The following is a 26,605-nucleotide window of genomic DNA, read 5'->3' on the forward strand; positions in this document are numbered from 1 at the left end:
TCACTACATTTGTATCTTTGGGGTAAATACCTAGTAGTACAATTGCTGGGCCGTAGGGTAGCTCTATCTTCAACTTTTTGAGGAAGCTCCAGATTGTTTTCCAGGGTGGCTATACCAGCTTGCATTCCCACCAACAGTGTTTTATAGTTTTCAGAATAGAGTGCTCGCTTTGGCAGCACATATACTAAAAATAGTTTTCAGAGTAGAGATCTTTTACCTCTTTGGTTAGGGTTATTCCTAAGTATCTTATGGTTTTGGGTGCAATTAGAAATGGGACTGATTCCTTGATTTCTCTTTCTGCTGCTTCATTATTGGTGTATAGAAATGCAACAGATTTCTGTGTGTTGATTTCATACCCAGAGACTTTACTGGATTTATGTATCAGTTTTAGCAATTTTTTGGTGGAGTCTTTTGGGTTTTCTGTATAGATTATATGTCATCTGCAAATAGTGAAAGGATAAAAAAAATATTAGAGGGGATACATGCACCCCAATGTTTACAGCAGCATTATCAACAATAGCCAAATTATGGAAACAGCCCAAATGTTCACTGACTTATGAATGGATAAAGAAGGTGTGATATATATATACAACAGAATATTCAGCCATAAAATGAATGAAATCTTGCCCTATGCAACAACATGGATGGAGCTAGAGAATATTATACTAAGCAAAATAAGTCAGTCAGAGAAGACAAATACCATATTACTCAAATGTGGCATTTAAGAAACAAAACAGAGAGGGAGGCAAACCATAAGAGACTTTAACTACAGGAAACAAACTGATGTATCACTGATTGAATCACTAAATTCTACACCTGAAACTAATATTACACTGTATGTGAACTAACTGGAATTTAAATAAAAATTTAGAAAAATGAAATAAAATCAATGACATATGAAAATACGTGAGATGCAGGTAAAGCAATGCTGAGTGGAAATTTACAGCACAAACCTTCATATGAGGCAAGGGAAAAAAAAAAAAAAAAAGAAAAACAATAACCAAAGTCCCTACCTCAAGAAACTATAAGAAGAACCAGAAGACAAAAAAGGAAGCAAATAGAAAAAAAGGAAGTAAGTTGGAAGTGAAATTTAATGGAACTGAAAATAGGAAAACAATATAGTCAATGTCACACAAAGCTAGTTCTTCATAAAGATCAATAAAATTAATAAAGTTTCAGCAAGAGTGAGAAAAATAACAGAGAAGACCAAACAGGAGGATCAGCAATGAAATGGAGAGTATTACTAACAGGCATTGAAGGTTAGTAACAGAGAACTCCACAGGACTTCATGTTCAAGCATATGACAACTTAGAAATGGACCAATTATTCAAACACCACCAACTATAAAAATTCAACTACAATAAAAATAAGTATCAGAATAGTTCTATAACTATTAAAGGTTATACATATTAATATGTATAGATGTAAGATGTAAGAAAAATATGTAAAAAATATGTAAGAAATATGTAAGAAAAAGCTCCCTAAATAAAAATATCCTGGTTTCCCAAGAAAAGTCTACCAAACATTTCAAAAACTAATAATCTCTTCCAGAAAACAGAAGAGAAGGTAAGACCTCCCACTCTGTGAAGCCAGTATTACCGAGACACCAAACCCAGATAGAGTCTGTATCAGAGAACACCTGTGCACTAGTATGTCTCACGAACTCAATATAGTATGAACAAACTAAACCCAACCATGTCTACGACATTATACAGCATGACCATGTGGGGTTTATTCCAGGTAGACAAGGTTGCTTCATTATTCTTAAAACCAATCAATGTAATCCACATACCCACAAATAAAAGAAAAATCCTATGATCTCAAAAATTAACTCAGAAAAGCCTTGGACAACATCCAGTACTTGTTAATGAAATCTCACCAAAATAAGATTACAGGGGAATTGTTTCAGAATTATTTACAAAAAACATCTACAAAAAACCTACAGCATAGTACTTCATGTTGAAAGAATGAATGCTTTCTCCATAAGCTCAGAAAAAGAAATGATATCTACTCTCACTACTCATATTAAACACAGCACTGGATGCTTTAGTCACTTCAGTAAATCAAAAAATCAGTAAAGAGGCAAACATACAGATTGGAAAGGAAAAAATAAAACTGCCTCAATTAGGAAATGACATGACTGTCAGCAAAGAAAATCCCAAGGAATATAAAACACTCCCCAATACAAAAAACCTCCTAGAGCTAATATCTAAGTTCAGCACGTGCCTCAGAAACAAGATGAATACATGCTGATAAAATGCATTACCATGCACTGACAATGAACATCTAGAAACCAAAATTAAAACACAGTATTTCTTAAGGTTGTTCCATAGAAAAGGAAACACTTAGTACGAACTTATTAAAATGTATAGGTTACGTATGCTAAAAGTTAGAAAAAAGATGATAAAAAAATTGCAGAAGACCTAAAAAGATGTAGAGACATATCATGTGCATAGACTGGAAGAAAGATCACAGTAAAAGTGTAAGTTATTCCCAAATTTATACAGAGGCATACCTCAGAGATATTGTGGGTTTGGCTCCAACGACCACTCCAAAGCCAATATCACAATAAAATGACTCAAATGAATTTTTTGGTTTCCCCAGGCATACAAAAATTGTATTTACACAATCTTCTAGTCTATTAAGTGTGCAATAGCAGCAGTATGTCTAAACAAAATATTGTTCAGATCTTAACTAAAATACACTTTTTTGCTAAACAGTGCTGGCCATCATCTGAGCTATCAGGAAGTCGTGGTCTTTTCGCTGGTGGAGGGTCTACCTCGATGCTGACGGCTGCTGACTGATCAGGGTGGTGGTGGCTGAAGGATGGCATGGCCATTTCTTAATAAGACAACAATGAACTTTGCTACATCGATCGACTCTTGCTTTCACGAATGCTTTCTCTGTAGCATGTGATGCTGTTTGATATTTACCCACAGACCTTCTTTCAAAGTGGGAGTCAATCCTCTCAAACTCCGCCACCGATGCTTTATCAGCTAAGTTTCTGCAATATTCTAAATCCTTTGTTGTCACTTCACCAGTCTTCACAGCATTCTCACAAGAAGGAGATTCCATCTCAAGAAACCACTTTCTTTGCTCATCCATAAGCAGCAACTCCTCATCTGTTCAAGTTTGATCCTGAGATTCCAGCAATTCAGTCCCATCTTCAGGCTCCGCTTCTAGTTCCAGTTCTCCGGCTGTTTCCACCACATCTGCAGTAACTTCCTCCACTGAAGTCTGGAACCTTCAATTTGTAAAGAAATGCAGTAACTGTGAAGCGCAATAAAGCAAGGCACTATGAAACGAGGTATGCCTGTGCAGGACTGATTAACATAATTCCTACCAACTTCCCAAAGGTTTTTGTAGACATACACAAACTTTAGCTAAAATTTAATGATGCGCAGATCCTAAAATAGAACAATCTTGCTAAGACAGAAATACAATGGGATGAATAAAGGCCCATCATTAAGGCCACAGTAGTTAAGACAGTGAGGTATTGAGAGAGGCATAAACACAAAGAAGGGAAAAGGATAAAGAATCCAGAAATAGAGCTATACAAATATCTCAACTACAGTTTAACAAAGGAACCAAAGCTATTCAATGGAGAAAGGACAGCAATTTTAACAAAGGATGCTGGAGAAATGTGACATCCACAGGCAAAAGAGTAACAACAAAAATAGCCTTGTCCTAAATCTCATACATAAAGCAAAACTAACTCAAAATGATTGTAGATATCATTTGTAAAGCAACAAAAAAAATGTAAAATGTAAAAAAAAAATTTTTAAGAGAGGAAAATCTTCAGAATGTAGGACTATACAAAAAGTTCTTAGATTTGATCCAAAAAAAAAGCACCCCTGTAAAAGGAAAAATGGATACACTTGACTTCATAAATATTAAAAACTTCTTTCCTTAAAAACCAATGTGAAGAGGAAGAAAAGACGAGCTAAAATCTAGGAGAAAATATTTACAAACAAAATATGAGAAAAACACTAGATCTAGAATATATGAAGAAGCCTTTTACTTTCAAAAAAGCAGACAATTCCAACAGAAAATGAGCAGCAGAGAGTTCATCAAAAGGATGTGCAGGTGGCAAATAAGCATAACAAAAAATGACCAACATCATTAGCAATTAGGGAAATGCAAATTAAAACCATAATGAGATATTACTCAATAACTTCCATGGGGGATAAAATAAACAATAGTTACAATACCACATGCAGATAAGAACTTGGTACATGTACCACCTTGGACGAATCTGTAGGAAACTACACTGACGGAAAAAAGCCAATCCCGAAAGGTTACATTCTTTATGATTACTGAAACTTTAGAAATGGAGGGCAGAATAGTGAATGTCAAGCGTTACGGGAAAGGAGCGGGGGGTGGGGGGTGGGAGTCAGAAAAGATGTGGGCATGGATATAAAAAAGCAACACAGGATCCTTGTGGGACTGGAACTGTCTACATCTGGACTATGGTGGTGGATACATGACTGCACAAGAACTTAACACACAGAAATGAATACGAGTAAACTGGCCGAAGCTAAATGAGAGCAGTGGATTGTAGCGATGTCAATAACCCTACTTGTGATACTGTTCTCTATCAGTATGTTTGCAAGACATTACCAATGGGAGAAACCGAGCAAAATGTACAAGGGATTTCCCTATAATATTCTTACATCTGTAAGTCTACTTAAAATTCTCCTCAGTATTTTCATGTAAAATAAAAAGATCTTAAAATAACTGATGTATGAGTGTCCCTTTATAATGGTTACAGTAATTTTACAACAAGGCCACAAATTCTATGGCATTCATTTCATAAAGTAATGGTGTCTGAACCCCTTTCTTTAAATCAGGCAGACCTGTGAATGCTTTGACTAAGATACTACAATACATAAGATGCCAAATAACTCCCAAAGCTGGGTCAGAAAAAGCCTATGGTTTATGCTTTCCCTTCTCAGAACACTCATCCTTCTATGGCTTTCTTACAGAAGGTGACCCCCTGTCTCAGAAACAAACCATTTGCTGTGAGAAGTTTAAACCACATGGATGTTTGAAAATATGGAGATGGTAGAGAACAGAGAGTGTAGGAGAGAAAAAAGAAAAATAGAAGAAATCATAGCTGTAATTTTCAAGAAATTGATGGAAGACATGAAATCATAGATTCAATAACCACAAGCCAATCTCACACAGAACACATACAAACAAGACCAAACCAAAGCAACCATAATCAAATTGCTAAGAACTAAAGATACAGAAAAAAAATTATTGAAAGCAGAGGAAAAAAAAACACATTAAATATGGAAAAACAACCACCTCTATGGGCACCTGGGAGGCTCAGTCAATTAAGCGTCCGACTCTTGGTTTCTGCTCAGGTCATGTTCTCAGCGTCCTGAGATCAAGCCCCAGGTCGGCTCTGCACTGGGTGTGGACCCTGCTTAAGATTCTCTCTCTCCCTCTGCTCTTCCCCCCCACCCCCTGCTCTCTCTCTCTCAAATAAATAAATAAGTCTGAAAAAGAAAAAACCTGTAAATAATGGACTTCTTATCAGAAGCAATAGAGGTTAAGAAGAGTGGAAAAAAATACTGAAAATGCTGAAAAAGTAGCATACCAGACCAAAATTCTCTAACCAATGAAATATTCTTCATAAATAAAACAAATAAAATTTATAGGTAAAAGGAAACTGAAAGAATCCTTTGTCAGCAGATCATAACCACAACAAATGCAACAGAAGACTGTTCAGACTAAAGGGAAATAGTATCAGATAAAACCTTGGATCCTCAGAAGAAAGGAAGAACATAGAAAATGGTACTCTACATGTAAAAGACTATTTGTTCTTTAAATATCTTTAAAATATGTATGACTGTTGACAGCAAATGCCTTGAGAAGTATTTTCACAGATTACAACACAGGTGGACAGAACGATTACGCACACAGGACGAGGGCGGCTTAGAAACAAATGAAGCGTAAATGGCACCATCTCTATAGTTAGCAGGAAGGGGCAAGATATAAATTTTAAGTGAACTGTGAAATAATAAAAGATGTAGATCACAATTTTTAGAGCAACCACTCAAACAAATAAGGCAAAGAGTATATAGCTATGAGAATAGGTAACTACAAATAAAATTCTGAGAGGCCCGTTTGCTTATCTTTGGCAGCCTAAGGGGAAGGTTTCCAATCAGGGATTCAACGGGACAGTAGCAAAGAAACCCACAGGCTGCTGCAGAGGGAACAGACAGAAGCTCCCATCTCTCCCTGTTCCCCTGAAGTAGGTACATGTGCATAATTTAAAGGCTGCTTCCTGAGGACCTTCTAATCAGCCTACATATTAGTACTGAGGAGATCTTCCCTTGGGGACCCTGACAGATTTTGGTACACCATCAACTAGTGGAAACCGCAAAAAACAAAGAAGGTGGCTTGGAAAATCACAAAAGTATGAAGATAACCAAGAGTCAAAGCAGGGTTGAATGATAAGGTTCAACTCCTATAAGAGACCATACCTTCAAGACTGGGAGAGGTGGTTGTTTTATCTAATATAGAAATCATCACAAAGTATTCAAGGAACATAAAGAAACAGCAGAATATGTTCAAACAACAGAACAAGATAAAACCCCAGAAAAAGACCTAACTGAAATGGAGATAACTGATTTACCTGATAAAGATTTTAAAGTAATGGTCATAAAGATACTCAATGAGGTCAAAAGAACAATGCATGAACACAGTGAGAATTTCAACAAATATAAAAAGTATTAGTACCAAACAGAAATCACAGAACAACTGAGCAGAAAATTCAAGAGAGGGACTAATTGTAGACAAGATAAAGTAGAAGAAAGGACCAGCAACCCTGATAACAGAGCAATGAAGATCACCCAATCAGAAGAGTAAAAAGAAAAAAGACTGAAATAGAATGAAGACACATAAGGGACTTCAGAACAGCATCAAGTGGCCCAATATTCACATTATGGGAGTCCCAAAGAGAAGAGAGAGAAAAGGGGCAGAAAGCTATCTGAAGAAATAATGGCTGAAAACATCCCTAACCTTAAGAAGGTAACATATATCCAGATCTTGGAAACCCAAATAGTCCTGAACAAGAAGAATCCAAAGAAACCCACAGCATTTATTTATTTATTAAATTATCAAAAACTAAATACAGAAAAAGAATCTTATAAGCAGCAAAAGAGAAACAACTTGCTATATACAAGGAACCCCCACAGGACTATTAATGGGTTTTCAACAGTAACTCTATAGGCCAAAAGGGAATGGCACAATATTTTCCAGAAGCTAAAAGATAAAAACTGCCAAACATGGATACTCTTACAGAGAAAGTTGTATAACAACTGAAAGGAGACAAAGAGTTCTGCATACATTCAGAAGTTGAAGGAGTTCCTCACCACCAGACTGGCCTTATGAAAAAATGTTAAAGGGAGTTCTTTAAGCTAAAAAAAGGAAAGCATGTTAAGTAGTAAAAGAAAAACATGTGAAAGTACAAATTTCAAGGGAAAAGGTAAATCTACAGTGGAATTCTGAATAATCTAGTGTTAATAGTTACAAATATAGTATGAAGTTCAAAAGACAAAAGATAGTAGAAATAACTACAAATATAACAAATATAGTAATTTGTTAATGGATATACAAGATAAGATTTAAACATGGACATAAAAACATAAAACATTAAGGGGAGTAAAAGTATAAAGCTTCAGAATTCATGTGAATAAAATGTTATAACTCTAAAATATTTTATGTAATTCTCATGGTAACCACAAAGCAAAAACCTATAGTAAGTACACGCAAGATAAAGAGAAAAGAATGTAAACATAACACTGCAGAAAGTGACCAAGAGAAAAAGAAAGGAAAAAGGGAATTAAAAAAAAGCCACAAAACAAATGACAAAATGCTGATAAATCCATACCTAATTACTTGAAAAGTGAAGGGACTAAAATTTCCAATCAAAAGGCATAGAGTGGTTGACTGAATACAAAACAAGACCTAACTGTATGCTGTCTACATGAAATTCACTTCAGGTTTAAGGAAACACAAAAAAAGAAAGTGAAGGAACAGAAAATGCTATTCCAGGGGCGCCTGGGTGGCTCAGTTGGTTAAGCGACTGCCTTCGGCTCAGGTCATGACGAGTCCCGCATCGGGCTCCCTGCTTGGCAGGGAGTCTGCTTCGCCCTCTGACCCTCCCCCCTCTCATGTGTTCTCTCTCTCTCATTCTCTCTCTCTCAAATAAATAAAAAAAAAAAAAAAAAAAAGAAAATGCTATTCCATGTAAATGGAAACTAAAAGAAAGCTGGAAAAGCTATACTTATATAAGACAAAATAGATTTTAAGGCAAAATATGTAGTAAGAGTCATTATATGTCCATCAACTGATGAACGGATAAAGAAAATGTGGTGTATATACACAATGGAATATTACGCAGCCATCAGAAAGAATGAGATCCTGCCGTGTGCAACAATGTGGATGTAACTACAGGGTATCATGCTGAGTGAAGTAAGTCAGTCAGAGAAAGACAAACATCACATGATTTCACTCATAATGTGGAATTTAAGAAACAAAACAAATGAATATGGGGAAGAGAAGGAAAAGCAAAATAAGACAACATCAGAGAGGGAGACAAACCATAAGAAACTCCTCTTAACTCTAGCAAACAATCTGAGGGTTGCTGGAGGGGTCGGGGGGGTCGAGGTGGGGTAACTGGGTGATGGACATTAAGGAGGGCATGTGATGTAATGAGCACTGGGTGTTATATGCAACTAATGAATCACGAAACTCTAAGTCTGAAACTAATAATACACTGTTAATTAATTGATTTTAAATTAAAAAAATTCAAATAGCATGTCAGCAATGAAAAAGAAACAAGTAATCAAAGGTAAAAACTTCCAGTTACAGTAGCCCCCCCCCCAACCATGGAGGATATGTCCCAAGACCCCCAATGGATGCCTGAGAACTGTGAATGTTACTCAACCCTATACATACCATGTTTTGTTCTATCCACACATACCTACGGTATAATTTAAATTTTATAAAGTATACCACAGTAAGGGATTAACAATAATAACAGGATAGAACAATTATAATAACGTACGATAATAAAAGTTACGTGAATGCAGTCTTTTTTATCTCTGACTCTTAAAATATCTTATTGTACTGTACTCACCCCCTTGTTTTACTTGTGTGATGATAAAAATGCCTACATGATGACATGAAGTGTGGTGAATAATGCAGGCATTGTGACACAGCATTAGGCTAATACTGACCTACTGACAAACAAAAGAAGGAAGATCCACAAAATACTTAGGAATACTTAGGAATAAATTGAGCAGAAAATGTGCAAGACCTTTAAACTAAAAACTGCCAAAAAAATAAATAAAAAGGTGAATTTTTTAAACCTAAATAAATGGGGAGAACTAACATGTTTAGGTATTGGAAAACTTAATATTATCAAAATATCATTTCTCACCAATTGACCTATAGATACATGGTAACTCCTATCAGAATCCAGGGCATTTTTTGTTTGTTTTTAGAAATCTGACATGGTGATTTTTAAACCTTCTGGAAATAAAAAGGACCTAGAACATCTAGAACAATCTTGAAAAGGAACCAAGATGAAATAGTTATACAACTTGACATTAGATTTGCTGTAAAGGTACAGGCGTGAACAAAGTGTGGTGCTGGCCTAAGGGCTGACAAATACATCACTGGAAGAGAAGAGTGGAAAAACACAGTACATTTAAGAAGAAATAGTACATATTTGGATCAAATCTTCAAAGAAACCATAGTTGGGGGAACATTTCCGCTTACTTAGATCTTGCTAAATTTAAAGTGTATTTAGTAATAAATAAGAGTTAATACAAAATGAAAAGACCCAAAAGTTGAAAACTGAATGAAATGAAAAATAAAGCAGATAATATTAAATAATTTTTCAGATTTGTAAATCAAAGTCCCCAGAATGCTTCTGTGAAAATACTCTGCTCTGGAGATTTTGAATTCTTTTTATTATTATGCTAACTATTATTACACTTCCATCGACCAGAAAAATACTTTAACATAATATTATGGCAAAAAGAGACCATTTTATGCCCAGAAGCCTAGAAAAGAAAGAAAGGGAACAGGAAGGAGAGCAGAAGAGAAAAAGCAGATAAACAGATGTATAGCAAAAAAAAATTTCAAAAAAGGTATCCAAATGACAGGAAAAATCACGCGCAGAATGTTCATTAAGCAACCTAATACAGCCATGTAACATTCTCAAGGAGTTAATAAAATTGCAGACCTTTGTTACTGCAAGTTTCATGGAATGCAGAATTTGATTTTTTTTCTGTTTTCATATAAGAAGTACAAATAAAATTGATTCTCAATATTAAATGATATAAGGGAACTACAAATGGATACCAGCATGAGATCACCTTGAAGGAAAATAATAAAATGTCTCTGTTTCCTTCCTTACTCCTAATTCCTCTGCTTGAACACACATTCCCACATCACTAAGAAATTATATCAGCTGAAGGTCTATGACCATTTAAAAGTGTGAAAATTGGTGGAAGTCTAAAAGATGTGCCATTAATTAAAGATGATTAGCACAATAACCATGGATTAAGAAACAGTAATCAAAAAATAAGACTGACTGCTCTCTGTTCCTGGTGCCCCAGAACATAACTATTTCCAAAGTAAAGTTAAAAAACAAACAAACAAACAAACAAAAACTACCTCAGAGATGAAAGGTAACTCCTAAGGACAATTTTTAAATGGAAATACCTGATAACATATAGATTGATGATGTAGCTAAATTTTGGGAGGCTTACAGGGCACAAATAAAGAAGTCATTCCCCTGTCATTTTCACCTGGCAAAAGTAATGGGTGTGGACCTGAATATGCAATACCTATACCTTCATAAGGAAATTTTGACAATTATCATAATGTAAATAATCTTAAATTCCAAGTATTTAAAAATAACATTTTCTTACAAAGTGCTTATCACTGAGGAGTAACCAGAGACAGGACACAACACTGCAGGAAGTTACTGAGTGTGAACAGCATGTGAAGTATAACATGAAAGAGAAAACTAAATTGGACTGCTGCTGGGAGCTTCAGCCTAATTTCTGCCTTAAACACAGACACAGGATGCTGGTTTTAGAGCAATATGAAAATGGTTAACAAACATGGTAGATCAAATTTATAATTTTAGGATGGGTAACAGTAACACTGAGAGAATTCTACTTGTTTAGTAATTATAAATTAACATGGAACAGCAAATAAGGCCAAAGAAAGAAAAATCATCTCTCTTAACACAGTTACAAGATGCTAAATTTTAAAGCATTTCATAAAAATATTAACTGTATTACGTTCTTGTCATGTGTTATTTGATGAAGTTTTATTTTTACTGCTGAATTTCCTAAATGTGGGGGGGTGGATTTGATGTGTTCAATAAATAGCTAAGATGCTTACTTACACACCGAGCATGTTCATTTTTTTCTTTTTTTAATTTCTCCAGCCTCACATAACATACCTTAGACAGTCTTTTGGAAGATTCACAACTATGGTCCACACATGGCTTAGGTCCTTTTTCAGTGTCTAGAGATGAAACTGAGAAAATACATTATATTTTATCAAGGGCCCAAAGTCTGTATCACAGTATGAAAATTGGTTTTTGAAATATAAAACAGGTCATTTATCTAATATTTCTCTTCCACTAATAATTAAGCAATTTCCTAATATTCAACTATACTATTCAGCTATAAATCTAAGCCAAAGATTTGTTTTATATAAATCAGGAAAACCTCACTATTACAGTGAACCTAAGAATTAATAATGTTAGTAACAATAACAACAGTGCCTGATGATGATAATTATGAGAAGAATAAAGACTACAGCAGAAACACATGAAATAGAGAACAGAAAAATCATAGAAAAGCTTCACCAAACTAAGAGTTGCTTCTTTGAAAAGTAAACAAAAGTTATAACCCCTTAGTGAAACTAACCAAGGAAAAAAGGGCCCAAACCAACAAAATTATAAATAAAAAAGGAGACACAACAACCGATAACATGAAAATTCAAGGGATCATTAAGAGGCTACTAGGAATAACTATACACCACTTAATTGTACAATGTGGAAGACATAAAAACTTGTGGAGACATAAAAATCAAAGAGGAAATCAGAAAAAGATGACTTAAGGATTTCCATTAAATAATCTTTCTAAATTATTTCATCAACTTAATTACCACAGTTCTAAAACCTTCAGCAACTTCCCACTATTGATCAAAATATATAAAAAGAAATCTGATTTCTATCCCTAGGTTTAGCACTAAATAACACAGGCACATTATTTAATATCTCTTTGAGACCCAGTCTCTGCTCTGTAAAACAAGGGCTAAATATTATGATTTTGTCATTCTTTCTAGCTGTGAAACTATGATTTAAAATATAAATATGTCAATCTTAACAATCTAAGCTATCTATAACCACAAGCAATCATGACTATTTTACTTTCCACAAATTCTCTATATGAGAATATAGATCCTTGCTCATATTATCAACATTTGCCTGATACTATATAAAATATGTCAGATGGACAAGCACTGATATGAAGATAATAAAATTGACCATAAAAGTATTAATAATGCAGAATACACTTGTAGAATACTGGGAAATCTTCGTTATTGCAATATTCTTTTTTATTATCTCCCCAAACCAGTACACATCATGAAATTTCCCTGTTGCCATCTGAACTGATATCATAAAGTATTATAAAACATCACAAAAAAGACAATATAGTACATCAGAGTGATTTTATAAAATCAAACAGAACAGATGTTAAGCTGAAGCAGATCTCCAAGCAGGACTATAGATTTGGAAAAAAGTATTTTTTTTTATGGACTATTTTTTAAATCCTTTAAAAATGAGACCATCATAAAAATAGACCCAGGAGGGGCGCCTGGGTGAGTCAGATGATTAAACATCTGCCTTCGGCTCAGGTCATGATCCCAGGGTCCTGGGATTGAGGCCCGCATCGGGCTCCCTGCTTGGTGGGGAGCCTGCTTCTCCCTCTCCCTCTACTGTTCCCCCTGCTTGTGCTCTCTCACTCTGTCAAATAAATAAATAAATAAAATCTTTAAAAAAAAAAATAGACCCAAGAAATTCAAAATCTCTAGACTTATGTATCAAAAATATACAGTGGAGTTAAAGAAAGCATTTTCAAAATGTAGCCAAATATTTAAAATATTATTTACCTAAGGTAAAGCTTTTGAAACTACTGTTCATTATGAATTCAGAAGACGGTAGACCAGAGTCTACCAATTTATCATAGTATGATTATGAGATCAGATTATGAAGATACATAATTTTGTTTTTAATTTGAATCTGTATAAAAGTTTAAGGCAAATTTAAAAATCCATCAAAATATGCTATTTATTGGGGCGCCTGGGTGGCTCAGTTGTTTAAGTGTCTGCCTTCAGCTCAGGTCATGATTGGGCTCCCTCTTCGGCGGGGAGTCTGCTTCTCCCTCTGCCCCCCACCCTGCTCATGTTAGCTCTCTTTCTCAAATGAATAAACAAAATCTTTAAAAAAAATTACTCTATATTAAACTAAAGCAAAATTGCTGGAAACAATAACAGAGAATCCACAGAAATTATCCAGACTCTAGAAGCAGTACAGACAGTGATTAATCAAGTCATTAACATCTAGAATGTTTAAGTTATAATGCAGTCCTAAAGGTAGTAAGAGCCAACAGGCAGCATATCCCCCTGCTGCCCAGTACCACGTTAGGTAAGCCACACAGCACTTACGCTGTCTACATCAGTTCACTCCATTAGCTCTCTGGATCTGACAGAGCACAACTTCTTTCTGAACCCCTGCCTCCTTTGATATACCTGCTTTACTTAGGCTAGACGGCCAAGCTCATCTTATATGAAATTATGCACTCTTTTTTTTATCTTTTTATATGAAACTTTCTACAAAATTTAAAAATGAAAAAGACAAAAATGACAGCTGTAAAGTGGTAAAGTAGGATACTTCAAGCCACATCCTACCACAGAAATGCTGACAAAAATGACCCAAAACAGTCAAAATCAAGTTTGTTGAAACTCTGGAAAATACCTCATTTTTACATCAATGAAGGAAATGCTGAGTCAACAGAAGTTGACTTACGCACAGCACTTAAAGAATCTTTTATCAGAACACTAGCTAACATCAAGCTAAAGGACATGAGAGATCACATACAACAACGAATATAGTCTTTAGAAACATAGTTTAGATAAATCACTAAACAAACAACTACAACCCACATGAGCAACAAAAACACAAAAGAGGTGGAAGAATCTGACTTCATGATTACTACCTGTTAGAATATTAAAAATGTACAGTTTTCAAAAAAAATTATAAGGAATGTGAAGAAAGAAGAGTACGAACCAACAGCCAAAAAAAAAAAAAAAAACCAAACTATCCCTGAGGAAGCACAGAAATTGGAATTACTAGACAGATTCTATATCAACTGTATTAAATATACTCAGAAAACTAAAGGAAATAATGAACATAGAACAACAAAAAGGAAAATGATTTCTCAACAAACAGAACATATTAATAAAGTGAAAGATGACATAAAAAGAAACCAAAAAGAAATTCTGGAACTGATGGTTACAACAATGAAAATGAAAAACTCACTGTAGGCTTTCAATTACAGATTTGATCTTGTGAAAGAATCAGTAAACTTGAGGAGAGGTAAACTGAAATTACCAGTTAGAGGAGCAGAAAGAAAAATCAGGACAAGAAATGAAAGCCTAAGAGACCTGCGACACATCAAGGGTACCCACATACGCATACTGGGGGTCAAAGGTGGAAGAAAAGAAATGAACTAAAAGAACATTTGAAAAATTAATGCCAGTAATGTCCCAATTTGATAAAAGACACTATCTACATATCCAAAAAGATCAATGGAATTCAAGTAGGATAAAGGTAAGGAATTTAACAGTGAAACACATTATAACCAATCTGTCAAAAATCAAAGTCAAAGAAATTATCTTGAAAGCAGAAAAAGAGAAGAAAAAAAGGAAGTTGTCACTTATTATAAGTCTATAAAAAGATTAATAGCAGATTTCTTGTAAAAAAAAAAAAAAAAAAACCCATGGAGGTCAAAGGCAGTGAGATAACATATTTAAAGTGTTAAAAGAAAAAAGCTTCCAACCAAGAATCCTTATCTGGAAAAGTATCCTTCAGAAATGAAGAAGAAAGTAAAATATTCCAACCACAATGTTTGCAACACTAGCTAATAACAGGATGACAGACAGTAATTCAATGCTATGCAAAGAAATAAAGAATAGTGTAAAGTCAACTCCACAGACATATGGCAATATTGTTGTATTTTTATTCTTTTAACTTCACTTTTTTTATGTATATGATTAAAAAGAAATACATAAGATAATAATCATAAATCTACGTTAGTGGTAAACACTGTATAATAATGCAGTTACTGAGAACACCGTAAGGGAGGAAGGAACAAACTATACCGGAGCAGAGTCTTGGTACACTGTTCAAACTAGGCTAGTATTCAAACTATAGTTACATATTCAAGTTATTAACTGTAAAACTCAGGATAGCTGCCAAGAAAATAACTGGAATATATTCAGAAAAGGAAATGAGAATAAAATCAACATGTTATTTTATAGTCAATTAAACACAAGAAAAATCAGTAACAGAACCATTAAGAAATAAAAAAGATAAAAGACAACTTCCGGTTTATAGTCCAACATGAAAGGCACTTGGATGCTGTCACTCCTGTCCTCACAGGAAAAGAGGTAAACAAACTGAGACTCACAAACTCTTCTTTGATTCACCAGACAACTGAGGTCTCAAGGAAAACTGCTGCCCACACAACCTTAGGGAAAAAAAGGTGGATATGGAGAATTATTGCTTACCAGGAGCAGAAGCCCTAGAACAAGAGCCTGCCAGGGGAGCTAGTACCAGTAGGAAAAAACTGCAACTTAGAATCTGTTGAAGCCTCACAGTAAGAAAGCTCAAATATTAAAAAATTCCAGCTCACAGAGACCTCCACACTTTCATGAGTTTTGCCTCCATCGGTCCCCAGAGGCTCTCAGGGAGGGGACTGAAAACAAATTCCCTTGTGCTTCTAACATGAGGAAGAATAAAATAAACATTTTGAAATGCACCAAGAATATTCACTTGTCTTCAATAAAAGTTTGCCCTAAAGAGAAATATTTTACCACAGCTTAAGCGCCTTAAGGTTTACCGGAGTCTAAATGACCTTGCAGACTGGAAACATCCAACTCCAACTACCTATAGGCTTTCAGTGCAAACCAAGAAAGAGGAGGAAAAACACTGCTGAAGGTTTCACACGAAAGGTCTAAGCTGTCTCAAATCTTGAGATCTGGTTGTGGGGCGATAGGATGCTTTTGCTACCTCTACAAATTACCACCACATCAACAGGGTCTCTTATAAACCAGGAGATTACAACAGGAGGATTTTAAATCCCATACCTTATTTAATAAGAAGACTTTAGGGAAACAACAAAGGAGACAAACACAAGGGTATCACAGAAATTTTTAGCCTCTGAAACCCATAGTTCTCATAAAAAGTAAATAGAGCCCAAATCCTAAAGAGATAAATAAACAATATTATAATAAAACATACCTAACTCTGTTCTTACTAAGAGGCACATAATGTCCAGTTTTCAATAAAAACTTGCAAGAAAGGGGCGCCTGGGTGGCTCAGTCGTTAGGCGTCTGCCTTCGGCTCAGGTCATGATCCCAGGGTCCTGGGATCGAGCCCCACATCGGGCTCCCTGCTCCGTGGGAAGCCTGCTTCTCCCTCTCCCACTCCCCCTGCTTGTGTTCCCTCTCTCGCTGTGTCTCTGTCAAATAAATAAATAAAATCTTTCAAAAAAAAAAAAAACTTGCAAGAAATACTCAAAGGCAAAAAAGTTTCAAGAAACACAGCAAGCGGGGTGTCTGGGTGGCACAGTTGGTTGGGCAACCAACTCTTGATTTCAGCTCAGGTCATGATCTCAGGGCCATGAGATCGAGCCCTGTATCAGGCTCTGAGCCCAGTGTGGAGTCTGCTTGAAATTCTCTCTCTCCCTCTTGACCTCTGCCCTTCCCCCTTCCACTCTCACCCTCTCTCTCTAAAACAAAATAAGTAAATAAAATCCTAAAAAAAAAAAAGAAAAAAAGAAAGAAACAGAACAAGCATTATAATCATACTCAGAAATGGAGAGACATTGACATTATCAGACTGGAAATTTAAAATACCTATGACAATATGCAAAGGGCTCTAATGGAAAAGGTAGACAACATGCAAGAACAGATGGGTAATATAAGGAGAGAAATTAAAACTCTAAGAAAGAATCAAAAGGAAATGCCAGAATTAAAAACACCATAAAAGAAATGAATGGCTTCCATAAGCTCATCAGGAGATTCAATGTGGCTGAGGAGAGAATCAGACTGGATTGAAGACTGAAGTATGTCAGTGGTCACTTCCGAATCTGAAAAGCAAAGTGAAAAAATGATGGGAAAAAAACAAACAGAAAAGAATTTCTAAGAACTGAACACTAACAAAAGCTACAATGTACATACAATAGGAATGAAGGAAAAGAATGAATGAAATGAAAGACTCTTTTTAGCAATAGTGGATGAGAATTTTCCAGTTAATGACCGACAAAAGCAGAGCTCCAGGAAACTGACAGACAACATGCAGAATAAATACTGAAAAATCTTCACAGGGGTATACCATATTCAAACTATAGAAAATCAAATGAAAAGAAAATCTTGAAAGAAGCAAGAGGGGGAAAAAACTTCTTACTTATAGAGAAGGAAGGGTAAGAATCACACTGAGGAGGATTCTGGGAAGGTGGCAGAGTAGAAGTCTCCCCTCATACACAACAATTTCAGTGGAATAATCTGTGCCATGTAACTGCTTTGGAATTCAGGAGTCTATGGAATTATGGCAATTTCCAAGAGAAGGCTTGTACAGCAAATTGTTAATTTCAGTCAATTTTGGCTCTTAGCACAGTAGTGGCTCCCCATCCAACATCCCAAGAACCATGCAGGCAGCTGTGCGTGTATTCTTGAAATAGTCTGTACACAGCTTGTGGGAACCAAGATGGGGGAAATTAAAAAAAAAAAAAAACAATCCTGACCTCCAAATATCAGATGTGTGCTTGATTTGCTCAGTGCTTCTTTCACAGAGATGCAGCTAAGAGGCAGGTGGCCATTACTGTTGCACTTCCTTCCGTGTCACAAGCCCCTCTCACACTAGCTGAGATGACTAACAGAAGACCAGAAAGGGCCGGTGCCCCTTTTTCACCTCATTTTTCTCCTTTTCCTTTTTGGGTAGCCAGACATTAAGCAGTAGGGTATCCAAAAGCAACATTTATGGGAAAAATTAGGAAGTGACCATATATGCACAAAAAAGGTAAAAGAAAAGACAAGACCTGAGAGAACTTAAGTTTGTATCTCGCAAAGACCGTTGGCACAATTTAAAAAAATAAACAAAACAACAACAAAATAAACAAACCCTGGAAAAGGAGAAGAATCTGATTTCTACACTTACACTATTAGATTCGAGTGCCCGTGTTCAACAAATCAGAAGACATATAAAGAAACAGTACGGTCCATTCAAAGGAAAAAAGTAAACCAATAGAAACTATCCCTGAAAAATACCTGACGTAAAGTTTACTGGACTAAGACTTTAAAACAACCTCCTGGAAGACGGGGAAAGAATTAGAGAAGATGTAGATAAACTCCAAATTATGTATGAACAAATGGAAATATTAATAAAGAGACAGGAAACCTAAAAAGAATTCTGGAGCTGCCAAGTAGAACTGAAGTGAAAAGTTCACTACAGTGATCTGAAGGCAGATGTGATCAGGCAGAAGAAACAATCAGCCCACTTGAAAACAGAACATTCGAAATTATCAAATCTGAGGAAAAGAAAAAGACTGAGGAAAAGTGAGCAGAACCTAAGAAAATTTTTGAACATCATCAAATGGACCAAAATATATACTATGGGAGTCCCAGAAGGAAAGAGAGAAAGTATCAGAGCAATCATTTTAATAAACAGTGGCTGAAAACTTCTCAAATTTGATGAAATCATGAATATAAACATCTAAGAAGCTCAACAAATACCAAGTAAGGTGAACTCAGAGAGACTTGCAGGAAGACACATTATAATGAAGCTTTTGAAAGACAAAGAATCATGAAAGCAGCAAGAAAGAAGTAATCTGTCTTATACAAAGGATCCTCAGTAAGATTATGAGCTGATTTAGCATCAAAAATTTTAGAGGCCAGATGTCATAGACTGATATATTCAATGTGCTAAAAGTTGTTTTTTTGTTTGTTTGTTTAAGTATCAACCAAGAATCCTATAACATGCAAAACTGTCTTTTTAGAGTAAGGAAGATTCCTAGATAAACAAAAGCTAAGGGAGTTTGTTACCACTAGACCTGCCCTCCAAGAAATGCTCAAGGGAGTCCTGCAGGTGAAAGGGAAGGACACAAGACAGTAACTTGAAGCCCTATGAATAAAGATCTGGATAAAGGTAAGTATGTGAGTAATGCTAAAAGCTACTACTATTGTAAGATTGGATTCTAACAGCAATGTTTACATGATCTAAGAAGCTATTTAAAAACAATTAGTCTAAAAGCTAGTATTACTATAACTTTGGTTCATAACTTCACACTTTACTTTCTGCATAATTTGAGACTAAATTCATTTAAAATAATTATATTGGGAGCAATTTATAAAGTCATAATTTTATGGCACTGACAATGGAAAAGGGTGGGAACAGAACTGTTAAAGCACACAAAAGACAAAGATACTATAAGAAAAGAATATTCTAGATCCATATCACTAATAAACACTGACGTAAAACAACAAAATACTAGCAAACTGAATTCAGGGGCATATTAACAGGATAATATACCATGATTAAGTGGGATTTATTAGCAGGATGCAAGGATAGATCAACATATAAAAATCAATCATTGTAAGACACCACATTAACAGAATAAAGGGACCAAACCCCCACATGACCATCTCATTTGACATAGAAAAGTCATTTTACAAAATTCAACACCCTTTCATGGAAAAAAATACTCAACAATGCAGAAACAGGAGGAAAATCCTACCATATAATGAAAGACACACACATATATATAATCAGTAGCCAATATCACATTCAGTGGTGAAAGATTAAAAGCTTTTCCTCCAAGACCAGGTTCAAAACAAAGATGTACACTTTTGCCATTTCTATTCAACAAAGTACTGGAAATTCTAGCCAATGCAGTAAGGCAAGAAAGAGAAATAAAAAGTATCCAACTGGAAAAGACGTAAAATTATTTCTGTTCACAGATGATGTTACATTTTATGTAGGAATAAAGATTCCATAAATAAAACTGTACAAACAAATAAATTCAGCAAACTTGCCAGATACAAAGTCAGCTGCATTTCTATATACTACAACCAACAGCATGAGAAAAGGAAAATATGAAAATAACTTCATTTATGATAGCATCAAAAAAAAAATAAAACAACACCTAGGAATTAACTTAACCAAGGAGCTGAACTACTTATACCATGAAAATTACAAAGCACTGCTGAGAAAATAAAGAAGACATAAATGAATGGAAATGTGCCCATGTTCACAGATTGGAAGACCTAATATTATTAAGGTGTTAATACTATCCAAAGCTATCTATGGATTCAATACATTCCCTACCAAAATCCCAATGTCCTTATCTGGCAGAAATGGAAAACCAGATGCTAAAAACCATGGAATTGCATCTGACTTCAAATAGGCAAAGCAATGTTGAAAGAACAAAATGAAAGACTTGCATTTCCAAATTTCAAATCTCACTTTACAAAGCTACTATCAAAACCTTCTGAGCAAAGCAGTGTGGTACTATAATAAGGACAGGTTACACAGAAAAATGAAATAGAAGAGTCCAGAAATAAACCCAAATGTCTGTGGCCAGCTGACTTTCAACAAGGGTGCCATTACAATTCAATGGGGGAGACCACAGTCTCCAAAAAATGCAGCTGGGACAACTGAACATCCACACTTCAGTGAAGACTGGACCCATATTTCACAGTATTTAAAAATAAATTACCTTAAAATCAATCTTTGACCTAAATGCAGAGGTAAAACTTGGAAATTCTTAAAAGAAAACGAAGGAGTATACAAAAAGATCAATAAACAAGTTTACACTTCAAGGAAAAAAAAAGAATAAAAACAACAACAACAACAACACTTGTCCCAACATTAGAAGAAAGGAAATAATAAAAAAGCAGAGGTCTTCTTTGGAAAAATGTTTGTTCATGCCTTCTGCCCATTTTTTGGATTGGATTATTTTGGATTATTTGGTTTGGGGGTTCAGTTTTACAAGTTCTTTATATATTGTGGATACTAAACCTTTATCAGATCTATCATTTGCAATTATCTTCTCCCATTCCATAGGCTATCTTTTAGTTTTGTTAACTGTTTCCCTTGCTGTTCAAATCTTTTTTAAGTCCCAATAGTTTATTTTTGCTTCTGTTTCCCTTGCCTCAGGAGACATATCCTGAAAGAAGTTGCTACAACCAATGCCAAAGAAGTTACTTCCTGGGTTCTCTTCTAGGACTTTATACTTTCAGGTCTCACATTTAGGTCTTTAATCCATTTTGATTTTATTTTTGTGTATGGTGTAAGAAAGTGGTCCAGTTTCATTCTTTTGCATGTAGCTGTCCAGTTTTCCCAACACCATTTGTTGAAGAGATGAAGAGACTGTCTTTTTCCCATCAGATATTCTTTCTTGCTTTGTCGAAGATTCATTGATTGTATAGTTACGAGATCATTTCTGGGTTTTCTATCGGTTCCACTGATCTGTCTATTTCTGCACCAGTACCATACTGTTTTGATCACCACAGCTTTGTAATATAACTTGAAGTCCAGAATTGTGATGCCTCCAAGCTTTGCCTTTCCTTTTCAAGATTGTTTTGACTCCTTGGGGTCTTTTGTGGTTCCATACAAATGTTAGGATTGTTTGTTCTAGTTCTGTGAAAAATGTATTTTGGTATTTTGATAGGGATTGCATTAAATGTATAGACTGCTCTGGGCAGTATAGGCATTTTAACAGTATTTGTTCTACCAATCCAGGGGGGAGGTTGGTAGGGGGACTGGTTAAATGGGTGATTGGGATTAAGGAGTGCACTTGTCATGATGAGCACAGGGTGATGTATGGAAGTGCTGAATTACTAGGATGTACACTTGTAACTAATATAACACTATATGTTAACTAGCTGGAATTAAAATCTTACAAAAATTGAAGCAGAAATAAATGAAATAGGGAATAGGAAAAAACAGAAATTATTAACAAAAACGATAGCTGGTTCTTTGAAAAAATAAAAAATTGATAACTTTTAGCTAGATAAGCAAGAAAAAAGAGGCTCAAATAAGTAAAATTATAAGTGAATAAGGAGACATTACAACTGATCCACAGAAATACAAAGGATCATTAGAGACTGCTATGAATAACAATATACCAAAAACTTGACAACCTGGAAGAAATGAGTATATATATTTTTTAAAGAATTTATTTATTTACTTTAGAGAGAAAGAGAGTGAAGTGAGGGGAGAAGCAGGGGCAGAGAGGGAGAGAGAAAGAGAGAGAGACAGAGTCTCAAGCACACTTCACACTGAGTGCAGAGCTCAATATGGGACTCCATCTCACAATGCTAAGATCGTGACCTGAGCCGAAATCAAGCTTAACTGACTGAACCACCCAGGCATCCCAGAAATGTGTACATTCTTAAAACACACAACCCACCAGGACTGAATCATGATAAAATAGAAAATATGAACAGATCAATAGCAAGTAGAGACTGAATTAGTCCCCAAAAGAAAAATCCCAGAACAGGTATCTTCAGTGGTGAATTCTGCCAAATATTTTCAAAAAACTAATGTTAATCCTTCTTAAACTCTTCCAAATTATTGAAGAACAGGTAACATGCCCAAACTCATTGTGCATGGCCTGATACCAAAGTCAGATAAGGACACTAGAAAACTACAGACCAATATCTCTATAGACCTGTATCTCTACATACAGACCAATATATAATGAATATAGAAGGAAAGATTCTCAACAAAATACTAGCAAACCAAATTCAGTAGCACATTAAAAGCTTCACACCCTATGATCAAACAGGATTCATCCCTGGGATGCTAGGATGGTTCAACATATGCAAATCAACAACTGTGATGTATCACATTAACAGAATGAAAAATAAAATCCCATGATCGTCTCAACTGATGCAAAAGTATTTGACAAAATTCAATAGCCATTCACAATAAAAACTCCTAATAAATTTGGTATAAAGGAAAGTACTCCAATATAATAAAAGCCATATATGACAAGCCCACAGCTAACACCATACTCAATGATAAAAAGTTGAAAGATTTTTCTCTAAGATCAAGAACAAGATAAGGGTGCCTACTCTCACCATTCCAATATAATAGTATTAGAAGTCCTAGCCCGAGCAATCAAGCAAGAGAAAGAAATAAAAGGCATTTGAATCAAACACAAATAAGTAAAACTGTCTCTGTCTGTAGATGATGTGATCTTATATATAGAAAACCCCAAAGACTCCACTAAAAAACTTGTCAGATCTTATAAATGAATCTAGTAACCTTGTGGGACATAAAATCAACATACAAATATCAATATCAATTTCTATACAATAACGGCACATCATCTTAAAAGAAATAAAACAATCCCACTTATAACAACATCAAAAATAATAATATGCTTAGGAATAAATTTAAACAGTAAGGTAAAAGATCTGTACACTGAAAACAGTAAGATATTGATAACGAAAACTGAAGACTCACAAATAAATAGAAAGATATCCCATGTTCATGAATTTAAAGAATCAACATTGTTAAAATGTCCATACAACCCAAAGCAATCTATGGATTCAGTACAATCTCTATCAAGATTCCACCAGCATTTTTTACAGAAATTAAAAAAAATACTAAAATTCTTATGGGACCACAAAAGACCCTGAATAGCCAATGTATTTCTGAGAAAGAGGAAAACTAGAAGCAGTACACTTCTAATTTAAATGTATATTACAAAGGTATAGTAATCAAAACAGTATGGTACTGGCATAAAAACAGACATGGATCTATCTAAGAGAAATGAGAGCCCAGGAAATAAACCCATGCACATAAGGTCAAAGGAGCCAAGAATACTCAATGGAGAATAGGTAATCTCTACGATAAACTGTACTGGGAAAACCAAATAGTCAGTCACATGCAAAAGAATGAAACTGGACTCCGATCTCACACCACTCACAAAAATTAATTTGAATTGGATTAAAGATTTAAATGTAAGACAAACCATAAAATTCCTAGAAGAAAACATACAAGAATGCTCCTTGACAGTGAACATGCCAATGACTTTATGAATAGGACACCCAAAGCACAAACAATGAAAACAAAAAAACATGTGGAACTACATCAAACTAGAAAAGTTCTTCACAGTAAAAGAAACAACTGTGTGTGTGTGTGTGTGTGTGTGTATCCATACACAATGAAACAGTACTTAGCCATGAAAATGAAGGAAATTCTGCCATTTGCAACAAAGTAGATGAACCTTGAGGGTATTGTGCTCAGTGAAATAATTCAGACAGAGAAAAATAAATACTTATGGTCTCACTTATACATAGAAGAGACAAAAACCACTCACAGGAAGAGAACTGACTGGTGGTTGCTGGGGTAGGAGGTGGGGCCTGAGGGAAATGGATAAAGTAGACAAAGGGTATAAACTTTATATATATTTGTACATATACACACACACACACACGAAATCCTGACATTGTACTTCTTAAACTTACATACTGTTATATGCCAATTATTTCAATAAAGCTGGAAAGAAAATAAAATTTGGGCAAAGGACTTGAATATACTTTTCTCCATAAAATATACACAAATGGCCAAGAAGTACATGAGATGTTCAACATCATTAGTCATTAGAAAAATGCACATCAAGCCCACAATGCCTCATTTCTATTGCATATCATATCTTTTCTCTTATGGGTTCAACTTTACTTTCAAGGTCTTCTAAGGACTATTAAATGCCTATTAATAGCACCTATTAAACGCACTGGGTACAGAGACCTCATAATTCTTATGAATGCTAACAGTGAGTCCTTGAAGAGCTAAAGAAAGAGTCTAACTGTGATACTTTGTCTCAGGGGCTACGGACTCACTTCCAAAATTTTTCTGAAGAGGGAGAAAAGTAGTAAAGAAGATAAAAGACAGTGCAAATGGGGTTTAACTCTTGTTTTTTCTCCTGTAAAGCTTCACACCTCTCAGTTGTGTCTAAAAATTCAATCACTGATGGCCAAAAAACCAAACCAAAAAAAACCCAAAAAACCAAAACAAAACAAAAAGAACAAAACCCAGAAAATTGGAGAAATGGGTGAGTACAATCAAACATCAGCAGCAGAGGAATCAAGGACAGAGTAAGGAGGAAAGGAAAACAGCAAGCAATATCATTTGAGATGGAAAGAGGATGGAGTCCTATTGCCAGGGGGACCCAATAAAAACATATGGATAGTTATTCCACAGTGTTTATTAATAAACAGGCCCTTTATAAATATACATCTAGGTACAAAATCAATTCTTTGTTTTCCAGAAAACCTTGGGCCTCCACTCTGCGCTGTTATTAGGAAAAGCACAGTAAGCTGTTAAAATGGTCCCTCTGGTCTATAATATTAACTCATGTTATTAGAATTAGGTGCTTTTACAAATTAAATCTTTGTAACAGCTAAATACCAAGATAGGCATTTCTTTATACAAATTCTATTCTCTAGTAAATTACCACAGCAAGGTTTAGTTATTTGAGAGTGCCAACATTTCATTAAGTACGAGAATCAGTAGAATTTTATTTTGCGGCCTATCAGAACTAAGTCAAAGTAGAGAACATGAAACATATTCAGAGCTATAACGTTTATTTTCAAAAAATGCTGCACGTAATTCACATGTCTTCAAAATTTGCTTTTTGTTTTCGTTTTCTTTAAAGAATTATATATACTTACCTGAAAATGTAAAGAACAATTCATTTTGCAAACCAGCTCTTTGCATCTTAACACGATGGCATTCCGACTTCAGTAAAGAAACTTCACATGAAAGGTCAAGAACCAATTTGCTTAAAATCTGAAGAAGTTTCTTCTCAAAAGAAATATTATAGATACTATTGCAGGGAGCTGCATGATATCGAGCTGTGAACTGGTAATAATAATGAGGCTCACGATAAGCTGTAAAAAATTAAGGAATAACACAAAAGTGGTTATTAAAACAATTAAAATATATTGCAACTACTAAAAAGAAATCATTACTTGGAATAAGTTCATAATGTTCTTATATCCATCCTGAGGAAACTGAAGGATATAGGGATTATGTCACATGCCCAATGCCTATGGAATAAAAACTAAGATTCTGGGCGCCTGGGTGGCTCAGTCGCTTAAGCGTCCAACTCTTGATTTCGGCTCAGGTCACAATCTCAGGGTTGTGAGGCTGAGCCCCTATCAGGCTCTGCGGTCAGCAGAGAATCTGCTTGAGAGTCTC

General features: G+C 35.1%; 1 protein-coding gene across 7 annotated transcripts in view; it reads right to left on the reverse strand.

Moving 5' to 3' along the window:
* Positions 1-26,605, reverse strand: part of ZPBP (zona pellucida binding protein) — a 107,179-nt gene that overhangs the window by 46,450 nt on the left and 34,124 nt on the right. For 6 of the 7 annotated variants that reach the window (XR_013443048.1, XR_013443049.1, XM_036101811.2 and 3 more), the window contains 2 exons: positions 26,077-26,295; positions 11,501-11,577 (listed from right to left, as the gene is read on the reverse strand). Coding sequence is in view for 5 of the 7 variants with exons in the window: in XM_036101811.2 (XP_035957704.1) it covers positions 11,501-11,577; positions 26,077-26,295 (296 nt within the window). In the remaining 2 variants the exon portion in view is untranslated. Of the gene's footprint in view, positions 1-2,483; positions 3,245-11,500; positions 11,578-26,076; positions 26,296-26,605 lie in introns of those variants that run through there. The other variant, XM_078059925.1, reaches the window with a different exon arrangement.

Source organism: Halichoerus grypus, chromosome 12, assembly GCF_964656455.1.
Source record: "Halichoerus grypus chromosome 12, mHalGry1.hap1.1, whole genome shotgun sequence".
NCBI classification, from domain to species: domain Eukaryota; kingdom Metazoa; phylum Chordata; class Mammalia; order Carnivora; family Phocidae; genus Halichoerus; species Halichoerus grypus.